General features: G+C 42.3%; 1 protein-coding gene across 1 annotated transcript in view; it reads left to right on the top strand.

The window, feature by feature from the left end:
* Positions 1 to 11,845: 11,845 nt before the first annotated feature.
* LOC126482222 (cilia- and flagella-associated protein 299-like) overlaps positions 11,846 to 17,731 on the top strand; it is a 54,353-nt gene continuing 48,467 nt past the window's right edge. Inside the window, exon 1 of the mRNA XM_050106201.1 lies at positions 11,846 to 11,988. Within this exon, the coding sequence (XP_049962158.1) occupies positions 11,846 to 11,988 (143 nt within the window). The remainder of the gene's footprint in view (positions 11,989 to 17,731) is intronic.

The following is a 17,731-nucleotide window of genomic DNA, read 5'->3' as shown; positions in this document are numbered from 1 at the left end:
ACTTGCTACGACCAAGATAACGAATTGCCAACAGCTGCATGCAACGAAAATCCGCCGATACCAAAAGTTCACAAATCGATCTGCTGAACGCCAGCTAATAGAAAGCCAAATTAAAAAGAAAATATACCATCAATATTCGAGAAGTGGTGACATCATGTAGAGTCGACTGCAGATGAATAACGATCGCCATCTTGTCGTACAATTAAGATTAGTTTTTACACATTTAACACAGAAACTTTTGAACTATCTTTAGTTGTTGACTTGTTCTGGATACATGGGCACGGCATCATTGTATAAATGTAATACTGACCCATATTTACGCAATTTAGAATAATGTTTTCATCATATTTCCTTTCCTTTTTCTAAACTTTATCTCTGGATCTTGGAGCGTTTTTTTTTATCTCTGGGTGAGACAATGACAACATGGGGTTATTTTGCTGACACGGAATGTACGTTTTGCTATACTACTGCGGCGCTACGGTGTTTTTCTTCAATGTTCGCGATAAGGAACGAAGAATCGGATCTAAGTCGCTAATTCTCCTCTACGATTTTACACGCAGCCTCTTCAGTAGAAACCACTGATTCTTTCAAGGTAAGAAAGTTGTTAAATATAAGCAGCATCTGTGTGAGCATTAGCTGTTGGAATGACTTGAGGGCATTCGCGATATCGAATATATATGCATTTCAACAGTGTAATTTATGCATTCATGCCTTCAAACCATAGGGTGGAAATATCTCTGGACTGAGTATTCAGCTGTACAGAACGAGAATTTTTGTACATTGCCATGCTGGTCACGAGACTTGGATACGGAGTAGGTTTTTGAATGTAAGATTCCGTTAAGTATTACTGTAGATTCTGCCTACACGTCTCGATGCCACCATAGCAATTTGTATTTGATGTCTGGTAACAACTTATCTTAAAACCGTGAAGAGCAAACTGGAATGGTATTTCACTCGTTGCCAACAAGACTAACAGTTCAGATAATGCTACTTTTTCACTACAGAAAAAAGAAGGGATAAGCAGCTATTTTTTTTAAATTTTTGATACAGTGCTATGATTGACGGATTGCCAAGACTATTCTAATAAATTATGCTGCAGAGAAATTTCGAAATGGTGTCATAGCACCCCAAAATTACTGAAAGTGGAACGAATTAGGGATTTTTACCGAATGCCGTATGTTTTTTAGTTTCGCATTGTTTATTTTTTTCTCCTTTTTATGTATAATCTCACACACATATTCAACATTTATGTGACGCAGATCATACACAAGCCTCCAATATACTACAGAAAAATATAGCAAGACGGAAGTGGAAGAGTTGAATAAATCTACAAGAATCTCTCTAATGAAATCAAAGTTTGCAGACATTTCTTGCGAAGATGTTGTGCCTTGCAAATTTTATTTTTGTTCTGCAGTTACATGTCATAAGTGAAAAGTCATGTCCTTCCTTTTGAAGGAATTAATTGGCATGTTGTATACTAACAGTTACGCATGTCAATCAAATGGTGACGTTATGTCGTGACTATTGAAAATTTCTGCACACCTAGTCTAAATCCCAGATTTCCTGCTTTTCACGAGCAGTCACTTCAACCATTATTTTCATCTTACTCGACACTTTTTCTAGAGTTTACACGAAGTATCTCGTTTTTCATATAGGCCTAATTTAATTGTTGAGTATCTGTTCAACCATTGTTAGTTAGGGTCATAAATAGGCTAAGTAGGCTATTTTATACTACAAAAAAGGAAATGCCAAGTGTAGCATTAATAGAGTGAGGACTTTTATGCAGTCGTCAAGAACTACACATGCAAAATAGATTTTTCAACTTCTTCTAAGTGGAGCACAGAAGCACTGTCGCTCCAATGTGGTGGTATTCCTTATCCCATTTTCCTTCTTCTGTATCATGACGTTCCTCTCCCTCTGTACCCAAGCACTAATTTATCATTCTGTAGTTGATGCTCTCCTTTTAATGTGTACAGCGAGTGCTGAGTACGGGAAAGTCTCAAACATCAATTTTCAGTCCTATCTTTACTACTTGCTTCGGCCTTTACCATCGTCTTGTGTTTTTTATGTCACTTTCGTAATTAAAAGATTTCTAACGGTGTAATAAAACTGCTCTGAAATACAGAACGAACCTGAGCTCCACCGGCAAAATTCTGTTGGTTATTTAGGGATAGTTTCTGAGTCTTTTAGTATAAGAGACCAAAGGGCTCTCTAAATTCAGAGGAATAATGTAGCTGTGATTCATCTGGTTTGTTTCTGCGAAAATACATACAAAACAGTGAAAAAATCTGTAATATGCAATCACTGAAACGCAAAAAAAAAGGATACGGAATAAAGCAACATTCCTCAGCCAGATGCAGAATTACTGTGATGAGGTTGCCGTCGCTCTGGGTGTAGTTCAGTATAGCGTGGTGGTGCCACTCTTCCATTTTATTCAGTGAACTCATACACGAAGAGCATATCGGGCTACTTTTCATCAGTGTTATGTAGTTTCGTAGCTGTGTTCAACCAAAAAGAAAAGAAAATGTGCTTATGCCTCCGTTGCTACTGTACGTTGCAGTAAGAATCTATTCTGTTCTCTGCACACAATTCAGTGCTATATCGCATTGAAGAACAAGTTGAAAAATGGGTTGGTTAAAATGGCTCTGAGCACTATGGGACTTAACGTCAGTCCCCTAGAACTTAGAACTACTTAAACCTAATTAACCTAAGGACATCACACACATACATGCCCGAGGAAGGATTCTAGTGCGATCGTAGCAGTCGCGCGGTTCCAGACTGAAGCGCCTGGAATCGCTCGGTCACAGAGGCCGGCTAACAGATTGAAGCATTTACTTCTTTAATGTGATAACATTTCCTCAAAAATGAACAACTATCAGCATTTTCTTCCTGTCTAACTGTAAAGTAAATGCATCCATCTCGCAGTTACGCGTTCTTCTTTTTCGCTTATCAGTCAGTCACGCTACTCTGTTCCCCTCTCTTCATTCCTTATGTTTCTATCACGTTTCCCTTTCTCCCCCTGTGCCACCCTCATTGTGCACCCCCAGTTTAAGCGCGCCTGACTGCCTTTCTAGCTCCGCTTTTCATAAGCTAATGTAAGCTCTGCTTTTTACTATACAGCCACCACTGCTTTCTACTGCTCAACTAAATATCTCTAACTTCTGCATCCCGTCTTAAGTGTAAGTCATTTTCTATCACTTGTATCGTTATGTGAAAGTAAGGTAAAATATGTAGAACATCTTGGTATACTCTAATACAAGAAAAAAAAAGAAAAAAAAGATGCACCACGACGGAATTATCCGAATGGGAATCGGTAGTTGTGATCTACATTTACGGACAGACAAATGATTACAATTTAAGAAAAAATGGATGATTTATTCAAGAAAAAATGAAATAATCGTATGGCGTTGATGATCGTGAGTCCCCGCTTGGGAAAGATAGGCCGCCGAGGTGCAAGTCTTTCCAGTTGATGCCAGAGTCAGAGCTTCACAAATCGAGAAAGTGAGTAAGGCGTTGGCCCACGTCTTGTTATTATGCAAGCAGTTTTTCGAGTTGTCATTGACTGACAGAATTTTTGAATGTCTTCCTGAGGGATATCGTGTAAAATTCTGTCCAATTGGCGCGTTAGATCGTCAAAATGCCGAGGTGGCTGGAGGACTCTGCTCATAATGCTCCAAAAGTTCTACGTTGTGGAAAGATCCGGCGACCTTGTTGGCCCAGGCAGGGTGTGACGAGAACGAAGATGAGCTGTAGAAAGTCTCGCCGTGTGCGAGCGGGCATTGTATTGCTGAAATGTAAGCCCAGGATGGCTTCCCATGAAGGGCAACAAAACAAGGCGTAGAATATCGTCGACGTACCGCCGTGCTGTAAGGTTGCCGCGGATGACGACCAAAGGTGTCCTGCTATGAAAAGAAATGCTACCCCAGACCATCACTCCCGGTTGTTGGGCCGTATGGCAGGCGACAGCTAGGTAGGTTTCCCAGCGCTGTCTGTGGCGTTTCCAGACACGTCTTTGCTGCTCATCGGGGCTCCATTTGAAGCGGGACTCATCACTGAAGACAATTCCACTCCAGTCATTCAGATTCCAGGCCAAAGACCTGTTTGGAGACGAAGCAAGCAGTTGTGGGATACCAAACTGGTTGTAGCCATACGGCCAGACAAGTAGTCATGGTCTCCGGTTGCATTCCTTTTCACAGCAGAACCCTTTAGCTGTCACCCACGGCAATCTTACAGCACAGCTGTACGTGACGATGTTCTACACCCCGTTTTGTTGCCCTTCATGGCAAGCCCTTCTGGTGTTACGTATTAGCAAGATAAATGCCCTCCTGCACACTGCGAGAGTTTCTACTGCGTGTCTTCGTGCTTGCCAAACCATACCTTGGGCAACAACGTCGCCGAATCTCTCCCCAAACTGAGAAAACTTGGAGCATTATGGGCAGGGCCCTCTTCTCTCAGGAGGTCAACCGACAACTCTACCAATCAATGTCAAGCCGAATTAACTGCTTGCATAAGGCCCAGATGTGGACCAATGTCTTATTGATTAGCTCAATTTGTGAAGCTCTTTCTCTTGAATAAATCATCCAATTTTTCTAAAACTGTAACAATTTGTTTTTCTCTACATGTACATCATATCTTCCGATTTCCGTCCCATTCGGATAATTCCTTCATGATGCATCTTTTTTTCTATTTTGTCTTAGTGTATATGATGAGATAAGATCTGATGATCCTAATCTTGTCAAGAAAACTAAGTAAATAAAACTATCCGTACCGCTGTATATAATAGTTAATGTACAACTATCACTGCCTGGAAAACAAAACCGATACTGCATTGAATGCAGCACTGAGGTCGGACAGGAAAGTGGGCTTTACTGTTATCAACAGTAGGTATTGTGAAGGAATAAAACAAAGCGCATGTCGTCGACGTGTGCACTGCTATGTAGATATTTTCAGTCCAACAGAGGGAAAAAGATAAATTGTGGTAAGAAATTACAGTGAAATGAGCCATAGGACATTGTGAGTTTTTTATACAAAAAAACTGAGATAATGCCCCGGAGTAGCCTATAGACTTTTATCGGTAGAGTTGGCATTACTACTCTATGAAATAAGCAATCTGAATTTCCATTTATCAGTACACTGTACGAACAGTGTTATCCATTTCGGAATATACCATCAGGGACATATTTCACTGTGCTTTTTGGATTGTGTAACTTGTTTTAGCTGTCGAATTCTATTTGTATGTATGTAGGTGAAGCCTTAAAATTAGAGTTCTTTGTATATTTATTGACATATATACGCTACTAGAAGCTGATTAGTGCACGTTCCTTTAACTTCAGTATACAGCCATGTATCTAGTGCATTGTTCTAGGTTCTTGTTTTATATTATTTTTTCCGAGAGCTTTACTTAATGAAGTGGTCTAAAATTATTTAATTTATATTATTCATGTGAATAGGGGGTCTCAGATAATAATATCTTACTGCTTTTATAGCCTGAGGCAAGCGGCGTTAACTATCTGGACGTGTTCCCAAATCACGCAACACGTTCTTCATGAGTAAAGCCTTTTACTTTGTCGATATATCTATTAACTTAGGCTATTTTTCTTTTCTGGGAGGGTTTGCCTCTTTAAAATGATCTCTAAAATTTATCCTTTACACAAGAACCATCCCATTACCACATTAATCTTCCTGCTGATTACTGACAAGGTTGGCAGTATATTTATTTTTGCTACAGAACGTCTGGAAAATTTTTCGATAGTCTTCCTAAATTTTTTATTTGATCAGCTTCCGTGATTAAACACCCACCACGACGGGAAATCGATTATCTGCCTGCGCCGGAAATTTATACCTGAGAGATCCTTCTTTCGATCTACCAAAAAGGATTCAATAGCGAGGATAAATAACAAAATTGGTAAGTCAGATCTGAGTCTTCCATCTGTCACGCATCAGTTAAAAATAGATTGAATCGAGACTCGGTCGGAAACAGTATATTTCCGCATTCGTCACTCCATTGCATATTGCTCCCTGTCACATTAACGAGACAGATTAAATGGCACATTTTTGCACATTTGCACTTCGTTTGAGCACCTGACTGAGTCTGGCATATCCTGATATTACCGCTAAAACGAGAGAGGGCGCTTCTGGGCCTACATTTACGCCACAGCTTTACAGGCTTTAACATTTTTAGTTGGTATTCCGATTAACACATCCTTCCTATTTCCTGGGTGAAGCAGATTTCACATTCGTTAATGTGTTTAATTTATCTACAGTGTTGTGTTGTCCAGCCGTGTTTGGAAGCGGATCCCCCCGTCGGAGGTTCGAGTCCTCCCTCGGGCATGGTTGTGTTTGTGTCGTCGTTAGCGTAATTTAGTTTGGCTTAGATTAAGTAGTGTGTAAGCTTAGGGACCGATGACTTCAGCAGCTTGGTACCATAAGATATTACCACAAATTTCCAACCGTGTTTGCATGCTGAAGACTAAGCTGTCGCCCGTTGCCATTGCTATGAACAACAAAATAACATCAAACACAAAATGCAGTGATGAATGTTTAGTACGACACTTAGACGACTGGATTTTTTTGCGTTAAAAGAATTTAATTTTGGACAACGTATACGGAAAAAATTACTATTTTTCCATCGCGTCAAATTTTATTACAGTGTAGTAATAGCTTTTCCCAATGACAAAGTACTTTTTCATATCATCCAACTACATTCTAGCAATACGGTAATTGTTTCCTTTGAGATTTTCGCTCCCTCTCAACCTGAACCCGACTATCCTTTAAACAATAAGTTTTATTGGGAAAGCAGTGATAAAACTTTCCAGTTTCGTCGGTGATGAAGACATTTTTCGCGTCGTATTATTCACGTACTGAAGGCAATGTAGACTGCAATGAATCCGTAGTCACAGTCAGTAACATTTCGTTACCCTAAACGCAGACATTTTCTGACGCTGTGCCATTCTCTTTCCTGGATTTGCAGAAAACACAGCAGCAGTCTGTTTTGCGAACCCAACAGCTCATTCCAGCGTTGGAACTCCTGATAGGGAGCATTCTGACACAGAGCTTATGTATCCAAACCAGTAATGTAGTCTCTGCAAGTTCATGTTTAGCCGTTCTCATGCATTTCCTGCTTCAATCGAACATTGCGCAATTTGTTCTCAGTTTTTAATTATCCTCGACACTGTAGAGATTGCAATATGAAACGGTTTACAAATTTCCGTTTTCGACCTCCGTTTTCGACGATAAGCAACTCCGTCTTATTTTAAGCGAATCGGTGACTCTTTCCGACTGGATTTCTGAACGTGAGAAAGTTATTTACAGCAGCCGTGTTTAAAAGGCATGAAACGATTTTAACGCAAATGAACTCTTTTCACCGGGGTGGCCGAGCGGTTCTAGGCGCTACAGTCCGGAACCGCGCGACCGCTACGGTCGCAAATTCGAATCCTGCCTCGGGCATGGATGTGTGTGATGTCCTTAGGTTAGTTAGGTTTAAGCAGTTCTAAGTTCTAGGGGACTGATGACCTCAGAAGTTAAGTCCCATAGTGCTCAGAGCCATTTGAACCATTTTTGAACTCTTTTCAACTCATACTTCACCAACTGTGCAGTACCCAAAGAACACCGGTAACGTAGCAACATTAGCATCTATAGTTTACTTTGTTCTGTCTAATGCAAAAAATAACAAGTCTGGGTGATGTGCCTACAGAAATCAGGTATACAATGATGAGCCAAAACATTATGACCATCGGTTTAATTGTGTGTTGGCCCACCTTTGGAACACAATATACTGCGGATACTGCGTGGCATCGATTCAAGAAGTTGTTGGTACGTTTTCGGAGATATGTGGCGCCAGATGTCTACGCTTGTGTCTCGCAGTTCCCATAAATTATGGTCGGTGGTTGGTGGGAGCGGTGCTGGCGCGCGATAGCGTCGCACATGTGTTCCATCGCGTTTGGATCCGGCGAATTTGGTAGCCAAGACATCAACGCAAGTTCACTGACACGCCCCTCAAACTACTGTAACACGATTCTGGCTTTGTGACACGAACACTTATTCTGCTAGTAGACACCGTCGACATTGAGGAAGCCATTAAATATGAAGGGACGCAGGTAGTCCACAATAATGTTCTCGCAGTCTGCTACTGTCATGGTGGCTTCGATTAGCACTAGAGATCCCATAGAAGCCGAGGTGAACTTCCCCCACAGGATAAGACTGACCATGCAGATCTGCGCTGTGGCGCAGCGCATGTTTCGCACAGCCCTTTGCTTGGGTAACGACCTGGCATAACAAGAAACGTGCTTCTTACGACTAGGCTACATGTCACCATTCATTCGCGGTTCACTATCGACGATCTGAAAGACTTGTGCCTGCACCAGCATTGCATTCAGTGATCAGATCTGCCACAGATCGCAGCCTATCCTGCTTTATAGAGTGGGCAAGCCTGCGACCTCCACGTTCTCTGATGAGAGGTGGACGTCCAACGCCTTTTCGCATACTCACACTTTCATCACGTTTCAAGCACTTTCCACAGACGATCACAATAGCAGCACGAGAACAGCTATCCAGCTTCACCATTTATGAGATGGTCGTCCCCAGGTCCCGGGCCATGACAGTCTGCTTTTGTCAAAGACATCTATGTCAGTGGATTTCCTATTTGTGGCGCACATCGCCGCTACAGTGATTCCCCATTTCACTTTGTTCTGCTCCGCTAGTATATAAAGTTTTGAAAAGGAGTCCAGGACTGTTCGTTTGGATATAAGATGACTTTGAAGATCGGAATATCACGCTTCACTGTATGTGGTAATGGTAGAGCTGTTCAACGCGTATGATCGAGAACGTTTTTCTGCTCGCCTAGTCTGCCGCATACCATTTTCGTCGGACTACGACAGCGGTTGCAACAAAGCGGTACGTTCATTACAGGGAGGGTTGACTATGGTGCTCTATGGACGCGCGCCAGGACTTGTGGACCTTGTGTATGAACGCATGCGTGGGAAATACACCTCGCGCAAGACACAGTAGGACAGCCACGTGGAACAGCTCCTGTAGAGCCCACAGGTCACAGCTCATTGACTCCGATCTTGAAACTTATCTTACATCGAAACGGTTCATTTCCGGGCTTGAGCAATGGCGTCATATCAGAGAGAAGGACGTACATAAAGGCAGTCTTTGAAAGCAGCGAATGATATTTGCAATCAAAGGAAAGTAGCACACGACCAAATTACAGTCACAATTCACGCAATTATTTACTTAGCGACGAATCATATCGAAAAGAATAGAGGGGAACGTAAATAAACAAGAACAAAACAAATGAGAATCCAATTTGTTTGAAATTCCTTTTTTTCGTAATTTATGCGAGTAAGAAAAACACAGAGAATCTTTAAATTTCATTACAGTATAACGAGTGGTGAAATCGTAATATTGTAAAATAGTTTTAATTTATAATAATAATTATTCAATCTAACGGGAGTACCGCCGGAAAGCGGAGGCTGTGGACTGGAGAAACTAAAATGTAACACAACACCATGAAGATGAAATAAATAATAAAATACTTGAAATGCAAAAAGCACACTAGCATGAAATTTGGAGAAACTGACACAGAAATCCTGAAAGAAAAGTACTGAAGTAATTAAAATTCACAAAAAGTAACAAATATTGAAATTAGTAAGTAGATTTAAGCCATATAGGATCTAGCTAATTACGGATTCCAAACATTACATTGTTCATTATTTAGATAGTTTTTTTAGTATGTGTGTATACTGAAACGTAATAGGATTTATGCACTTGTAATTGCTTTCTGAACTCATGGGAAAAAGTAACTAATACTGGAACTGATAACTAGAATTGACCTATTAGGTTCCGATTCCAGCCATTCCACGGTTTGGTATTCAGGCCGTTTTTTCAATAAGTGTGTGCACTACAGTGTTGTAGGGTTTCTACATTTGATATTCCTATCTTCACTACTTTGAAAAACAGAGAAAACTTAGGATCGGTACCTATAATATTCGTTACTTTTTCGCAGTAGTTCAGAGATCAACAAGAACTGTAGAAATCCTACAAAAACTGGGTTTACACACTCACTGCAAACACGTCCAAAATTATGAACCATCGAATGGTTGGATTCGGTAAGTAAAATTGAACTCATATATAGGTCAATTCTAGTTACCAATTTCAACCATTGCTTGGTTAATTATTTAGAACGTTTTCCCAGGAAGTTTGTGCATTTCAGTGTAATAGGTTTACTGCACTTTTAATTTATCTCTTAACTGCTACGCACAAGTAACAAATAATAAAATCGATAATTAGAATTAATGTATATAGGTCAGTTCTAGTGTCCGATTCCATTATTTCCTGCTTTTTCTGAGTTGTTTTTTTATTTGTGAGCTGGATTTTTAGGATTTTTGTGTCGGTTTTTCACATTTTATGCTACTGCTTTATATACGTTACTATTTATTTCATTTTTCCGTTGTTGTGTTACATTTTAGTTTCTTCCCGCACAAAATTCCCACATTCCCACGGTAGTCCCATTAGATTCAATAATTATCATTAAAAATTAACGCTATTTTATAATAATGTGACTGCACCATGTGCTATACTGTAATTGAATTTAAAGGTTGTGCGCACTTTACTCGTATAAATTACGACAGTAATTTATTTCACACATATATGTTTCTCTTTTGTTTTGTTCGTATTTATTCCCGTTATCTTCAGTTCGTTTCGATATAGTCCGTGCCTAATAAATAATCTGTGAATTATAATTTTATCGTTGATGTATTGGCAGAAGAGCCAACACCGTGTTGCTAGAGGAGGCCGAAATGCACGCGTCTTAGCTCACGCAGACAGGCGTGAGGTCTGGAACAATTAAAGGAGTTGAGTCTAATAAATAAAGAACGTAGTTGATTGAATACTTAACTTTAATCCATAATTGGAGAACATCGCTCTTGTTGATACATTAATAACAATCTCAATATAAACTGGTAATGGCGCCTTGCTAGGTCGTAGCAAATAACGCAGCTGAAGGCTATGCTAACTGTCGTCTCGGCAAATAAGAGCGTATTTGTCAGTGAACCTGTCCTAGCAAAGTCGGCTGTACAACTGGGGCGAGTGCTGGGAAGTATCTCTAGACCTGCCGTGTGGTGGCGCTCGGTCTGCAATCACTGACAGTGGCGACACGCGGGTCCGACGTATACTAACGGACCGCGGCCGATTTAAAGGCTACCACCTAGCAAGTGTGGTGTCTGGCGGTGACACCACAATCGTACGCTACATTCCTTTGTTTACGAATATCTTTCGCAAGACTTAGTAATTAATCATTTGAACTGTGATTGTATTTTTGTCGTATGCTACATTCGTTTGTATACGAATATGATCAGTTGCTTTCAAAGATTGCCTCCATGTAGCGTCTTTGCCTTAGGTATGACGTCATTGCTAAGAACCAATGTGTGGAATCAGACACTAGAATTGAGCCGAAGATTTAATTGTGATCCGATTTTCAAACTTGTCTTACATCCAAATGGTACATTTCCAGACTTGCGTTCCATATCAAAATTTTATCGATTAAGCCCTTTCTGTAAAACTCTTTAATACTCTCCTTATCCCTTCACTTATCCGCTGCGCCCCAGCCGGCATTAAACTTCGCGGTGGTCATTGATCATAATATTTTGGCTTAGCAGTGTATTTGTTCGTCTGAGAAGCGAAATCTTTCGCGATAAACAAATTTTGTTTCGTATCCAAAGAAAAAAAGTGAAAAGACACAGTACCTCGACGGGAACGCAGTAGTGTTTCGTATTAACCGATTTTTCGCCTTGAGCACTGTAGCGCCTGTGTTGGTGTGTGCAGAAGCGTGGCTTAGAGCAGCGCCATGTCTAAGCAGCCGGCGACGGACCAGTGGCTGCTGCAGTTCCTCACGTACGAGGACTACCTGGACTCGCTGGTGACGGCGCACGACCTGCTGTACCTGCGCTCCAGGGAGGCGGCCCGCACCATCGCGGAACTGGGATACAGGTGAGCTCCGATCACCAGTCGCCGACAGTCTGATCACCGTCTGCAACAGTGTGCTCATCGTAGCTTGCAACACAATGTAAACAACGCCCGCTTTGCATGCCTAACGACTCGTCGTCGTACGCAGTGCGCTACACCTGATATGACGTCACTGTAAAGGCTCTACCAGTTATTTCGCTGTTATTCTAGCGTTGCACAGTGAGGCACGGTAAAACACTTAAAAACTTCTCTGTTCATGTCAATCGCCATATTCAGTGCTACACTCGTGTAGCTCGTGTTTCAAATAGAATTGGACAGTCACTTTCTTTGTCCCGAACTGTGGGAGATGGTGCAGTGGTTAGCACATTGGAATACGGCAGTTTAAATTCCCATTCGGCCATCCAGATATAGGTTGTCCGTGATTTCCCTAAGTCGCTTAAGGCAAATGTCGGAATGGGTTTCCTTCCCTATGCTTTCCTAATCCGTGCTCCGTCTCTGATAACCACTGATCATCTTCCTTCCTTCTGCCTTTGTTCTTCCAGTCGTGCTCAGGCGGTCTTGTCGTTCGTATGCCCTGTAAAAAATATTTTTAGTTGCCATGCTTTCTGTAGAGAAACATGAAAAAGTGCTTTTAACTATGCCGCTACTTTTCCTGTCGGTGCTGATAAAGCTCCTGAGAGGTGGATTTTCCATAGAGAACCGTGAAAAAGCAGCGAAAAATAGATTGTTCTTAAGACCTTCGGGATATTTTTGGAAAAAAAATCAGTCGCTACCGATGCGGCAGATTTTGGGAATATCTAAGACTGAGTCAGCCGGAGTTTCTGTGCCGCTTTTATGAGGTGCACGGAAAGATAAACAGATCACAACTTAGCTGTCTTCTCTTGAAATATCGACTATATGCTTATACATGACATGTATTCACATACATGAAATATGCTATGTTTGCGAGATGTTTTCCTGCTGCTAGTTCTCTCTCGTTTCTTGCGCTTTCCTCTTGATCCTTTGTGCAGCGTATTGCGTAGTTTTGCTGGATTTTATTTAACTGACCTTGCAAATAGTGCTAAATGAAATTTGAATCTATACTGTCTGGAAGCTTATCATCGTTATTAACAATTCGACTTTTTGTTGTTGGGCTGTCAGGATACAAGAACGCTGCAGCTGCGGCTGCAGCTGCGGCTGCAGCTGCGCTGACCCAGTGGCTGCGAGCGCAGATGGCGATTAAGTGCGGCAGTGAGCTGATGTGTGAGCTGCGTGCCGTAGTAATCGTACTTGACTGTAGTCGGCAGGGCGTGAAGGAGACTCCGTGAGGTTTTCACTTCGTTGTTAAACCCTTGATTGGAATATAGCAGCTACTCGCACACCGACAAGCGCGAAGCTCTCTACTAGTGCTTTTAACTATGCCGCTACTTTTCGTGTCGGTGCTGATAAAGCTCCTGAGAGGTGGATTTTCCATAGAGAACTAGACATTGGCTGTACACAGTATTTCCTAGCAACGAAGGTCAGTATCGTGGAAGGAAACAGAAATATTTATAAGGAGCAAAAATGTTCAATTTCGAATTCCAGAGACAAAACGTATTAAATGTTCCTGTTGTTTTCGCTAGTACCTCGCGCTTACTACGCTGCCCAAATATGCCTTTTCGCCTTGCACCTCTGACCTCCTTATTTTTGCTGTTATTAAACAGCGTTGTGTAAGTCCCAGTTGGCTGTTGCTTATTGAAAATTTGTTACTGTGAGTGATTGCGAGACTGTCAGACTTCAGCATCACGTATTTAATTGTGCAGGTGGCTTCTAACGACTTAAAAATGCTGAATATGCAGATATTGTGTGTTGTATACGGCAGACTAGAACTTTGTACCGTACTGGGTGTCATACCCGCAACGTTACTTTCTGCGGGCAGCACTCTTCACGGGACGAGTGACAACCCGCCCTCACAGCTTTGCGGAGCCTAGATAGCTCACCAGGTAAGAGTTGCCTGCAGAAGCTAAGGTTCTGGGTTAGGGTCCCGGTCTGGAACACACTTCATCCGCAGGGTAAAATACTCATTATAGGTATTTTGAAGACAGGCCATATGATGCCTTTGAAGAACACTAATGGCAGTTTCTGAAACGCTGAGTTCCGTATAATTCTGAACTTTTGCATTGGTTAGTTACCATGCAGAGTGAACGTGTTTCACCTGAACGTGGAGTTCGACGAAATATGCAAGAGTAATAACACATTAACATCATTCATCTCATCTGAGAACCAGAAAGTGATCATTCTGTGCACATCTCGACATTCCACGAATCTATAAGCCTCACAACACGATATGAATTCAATATCACAATTACTATCCATAGATTTCCGAAGTACAACCTATGCTGTAAAGTGAAAACACCCACCAAAGTCCTTTTCTATGAATGTGTGTGCTGCAGCATCATCGTCGTTATAGTCATATGTGTTGCTATTTTGAGACGTAAAGGACAGGACACAGTTACTTGCATGTTTGGGAAAGAGATTTCTTTAATAACTAGAGGAATTTCCTAGAATACAGTGCCTGAGTGCTAGCTGTATACTGTAATATCTATGACGCAACAACTCAGTCGCAGTTACTCCATTTTGTGGCTCGGTCGTTGTACTATCCTTATGTGATTACCTAAATATTCAGTCCATACGCCGATAGTTTCTTGTTTACAGACAGAAGTGTGTGTTATAGCAGGAAGGTGGGCACATAAAGCGCACTTCCATTGACGGACGAACGTTTCTCTCAGCACCCCGCGCCAAAATGTAGTTGCATAAAAATGAAGAAAAAAGGGATACTTTTAATTCACTTCACATTCCGTCATTTTCTCTTATTTAAACTAATATAATTTCATTTCCAGTTTTGTAGTGACAAAAAATAGTGGAGGAAATAAATAAAATACTTTCCGTCTACTTGTAAAACTTGTTTCACTATGTCAGGAGAAAATAAGCCCCGACAATGTGATATTGCGTGATACTGCACTGTGATAGCGGGTAAAGGAACAATAATGTATGTTGGTGTCGTAGCGTGCAAATGTCAGGTAGGTAATTAAGGAGTGAACGTGCCGATTTCTTTTATGTCCCTTTTTCAGGAATTTTCTAGGATTTTTCACTCTAAGATTAGGTATAGTTAAATTTTTCATAGTTAGTTTTAATAGAAAAATACTACACGCTCCAGTCACATCAATGTCACCGCCGCCTATGTCCGACGTCAACGTGCAATTACCACTCAGAAACGGCAGTTGGCAGCACTAGCAGTAGAGGGCACATAAAGCGCGTTGGGGGAGCTCAGAAAGTAGTGCAGTCGTTGTCGTAATGCGGAAAGGGAGCGATTCATCTGACGTCCAAAAGGGCATGTTGATTGGCTTTCAGGCCAAGGGTGGAAACATTTCCGAACCGCTAAGTTTGTAAATGTTGGCGTGCCGCCGTGGTTATAGGACACTGTGCGTGGCAAAATGGCGCTGTCCAAAACTGGCGCCGAGGCAACTACGATGCGCGACGAGCCAAGGATGATAGAGATGAACGTCGCCTGCGGAGACGTGTACTGGCGGATAGACATGTAACTGTTGGGCAGCTGACCGTGCAGGTGAACCAAGGAGCAACCAGCAGTGCCGTAACAACGACCGTTCAGCGAACATTGCTATGTATGGGCCTCTGCAGCAGGTGCCTGCTGCTGCACCCAAGCTGACTGCTGTGCATTGCCGACAATGGCTGGAATTTGTACTCAAATATCGCTACTGGACATCCACTGAGTGGTGACAGGTCTTTTCAGATGAATCAGGTTTTAGGCTCCATCAGACAGATCGCCGTTGGTGTGTGCAGCCTTGCAACAAAGGTCGGGAAGGTCCAGGCCAGAGGAGTGAGTGTTAATGTCTGAATAATGTTTTCGTGGAATCCTCTGGGTGATCTCATAATTCTGGAAGGCACAGTGGATAATCAGAAATATGCATCTATCCTTGGGGACCATGCAGTTTGTTTTTTCCTCGGTACGATGGGATCTACCAGCAGGACAATTCGATTCTACACAGAGTACGCGAAAGAACTTGCCCCCCTTCTAACAGCCGTGTACCGCAAGTCTATAGAGGAACGGAAGGTTCCAAATGATTGGAAAAGAGCACAGGTAGCCGCAGTTTTCAAGAAGGGTCGTCGAGCAGACGCGCAAAACTATAGACCTATATCTCTGACGTCGATCTGTAGTAGAATTTTAGAACATATTTTTTGATCGTGTATCATGTCATTTCTGGAAACCCAGAATCTACTCTGTAGGAATCAACATGGATTCCGGAAACAGCGATCGTGTGAGACCCAACTCGCTTTATTTGTTCATGAGACCCAGAAAACATTGGATACAGGCTCCCAGGTATATGACATTCCTTGACTTTCGGAAGGCGTTCGATGCAGTTCCGCACTGTCCCCTGATAAACAAAGTAAGAGCCTACGGAATATCAGACCAGCTATGTGGCTGGATCGAAGAGTTTTTAGCAAACAGAACAGAGCATGTTGTTCTTAATGGAGAGACGTCTACAGACGTTAAAGTAACCTCTGGCGTGCCACAGGGCAGTGTTATGGGACCATTGCTTTTCACGTCCGCCCCGGTAGCTGAGTGGTCAGCGTGACAGACTGTCAATCCTAAGAACCCGGGTTCGATTCCCGGCTGGGTCGGAGATTTTCTCCGCTCAGGGACTGGGTGTTGTGTTGTCCTAATCACCATCATTTCATCCCCATCGACGCGCAGGTCGCCGAAGTGGCGTCAAATCGAAAGACCCGCACCAGGCGAACGGTCTACCCGACGGGAGGCCCTAGCCACACGACATTTCCATTGCTTTTCACAATATATATAAATGACCTAGTAGATAGTGTCGGAAGTTCCATGCGGCTTTTCGCGGATGATGCTGTAGTATACAGAGAAGTTGCAGCATTAGAAAATTGTAGCGAAATGCAGGAAGATCTGCAGCGGATAGGCACTTTGTGCAGGGAGTGGCAACTGACCCTTAACATAGACATATGTAAACTATTGCGAATACATAGAAAGATGGATCCTTTATTCTATGATTATATGATAGCGGAACAAACACTGGTAGCAGTTAATTCTGTAAAATATCTGGGAGTATGCGTGCGGAACGATTTGAAGTGGAATGATCATATAAAATTAATTGTTGGTAAGGCGGGTACCAGGTTGAGATTCATTGGGAGAGTGCTTAGAAAATGTAGTCCATCAACAAAGGAGGTGGCTTACAAAACACTCGTTCGACCTATACTTGAGTATTGCTCATCGGTGTGGGATCCGTACCAGGTCGGGTTGACGCAGAAGATGGAGAAGATGCAAAGAAGAGCGGTGTGTTTCGTCACTGGGATATTTGGTAAGCGTTATAGCGTTACGGAGATGTTTAGCAAACTCAAGTGGCAGACTCTGCAGGAGAGGCGCTCTGCATCGCGGTATAGCTTGCTGGCCAGGTTTCGAGAGGGGAGATCACGATTGTAAAATTAGAGAGATTCGAGCGCGCACGGAGGCTTTCCAGCAGTCGTTCTTTCCGCGAACCATACGCGACTGGAACAGGAAAGGGAGGTAATGACAGTGGCACGTAAAGTACCCTCCGCCACACACCGTTGGGTGGCTTGCGGTATATAAATGTAGATGTAGATGTAGGACAGTGCAACGTGTCACACAGCTCGCAGTGTATGAGGTCTGTTTCAAAGGTGTCCGACTTTATTTTTCCGAACGTCTGATGGGTTTAAATATAGCGCCCTTGCATGAGCTGATCCTGAATCT

This window comes from Schistocerca serialis, chromosome 5, assembly GCF_023864345.2.
Source record: "Schistocerca serialis cubense isolate TAMUIC-IGC-003099 chromosome 5, iqSchSeri2.2, whole genome shotgun sequence".
NCBI classification, from domain to species: domain Eukaryota; kingdom Metazoa; phylum Arthropoda; class Insecta; order Orthoptera; family Acrididae; genus Schistocerca; species Schistocerca serialis.
Note: the sequence above shows the minus strand (reverse complement) of the source record. Positions and strands in the feature narration are given on the sequence as shown.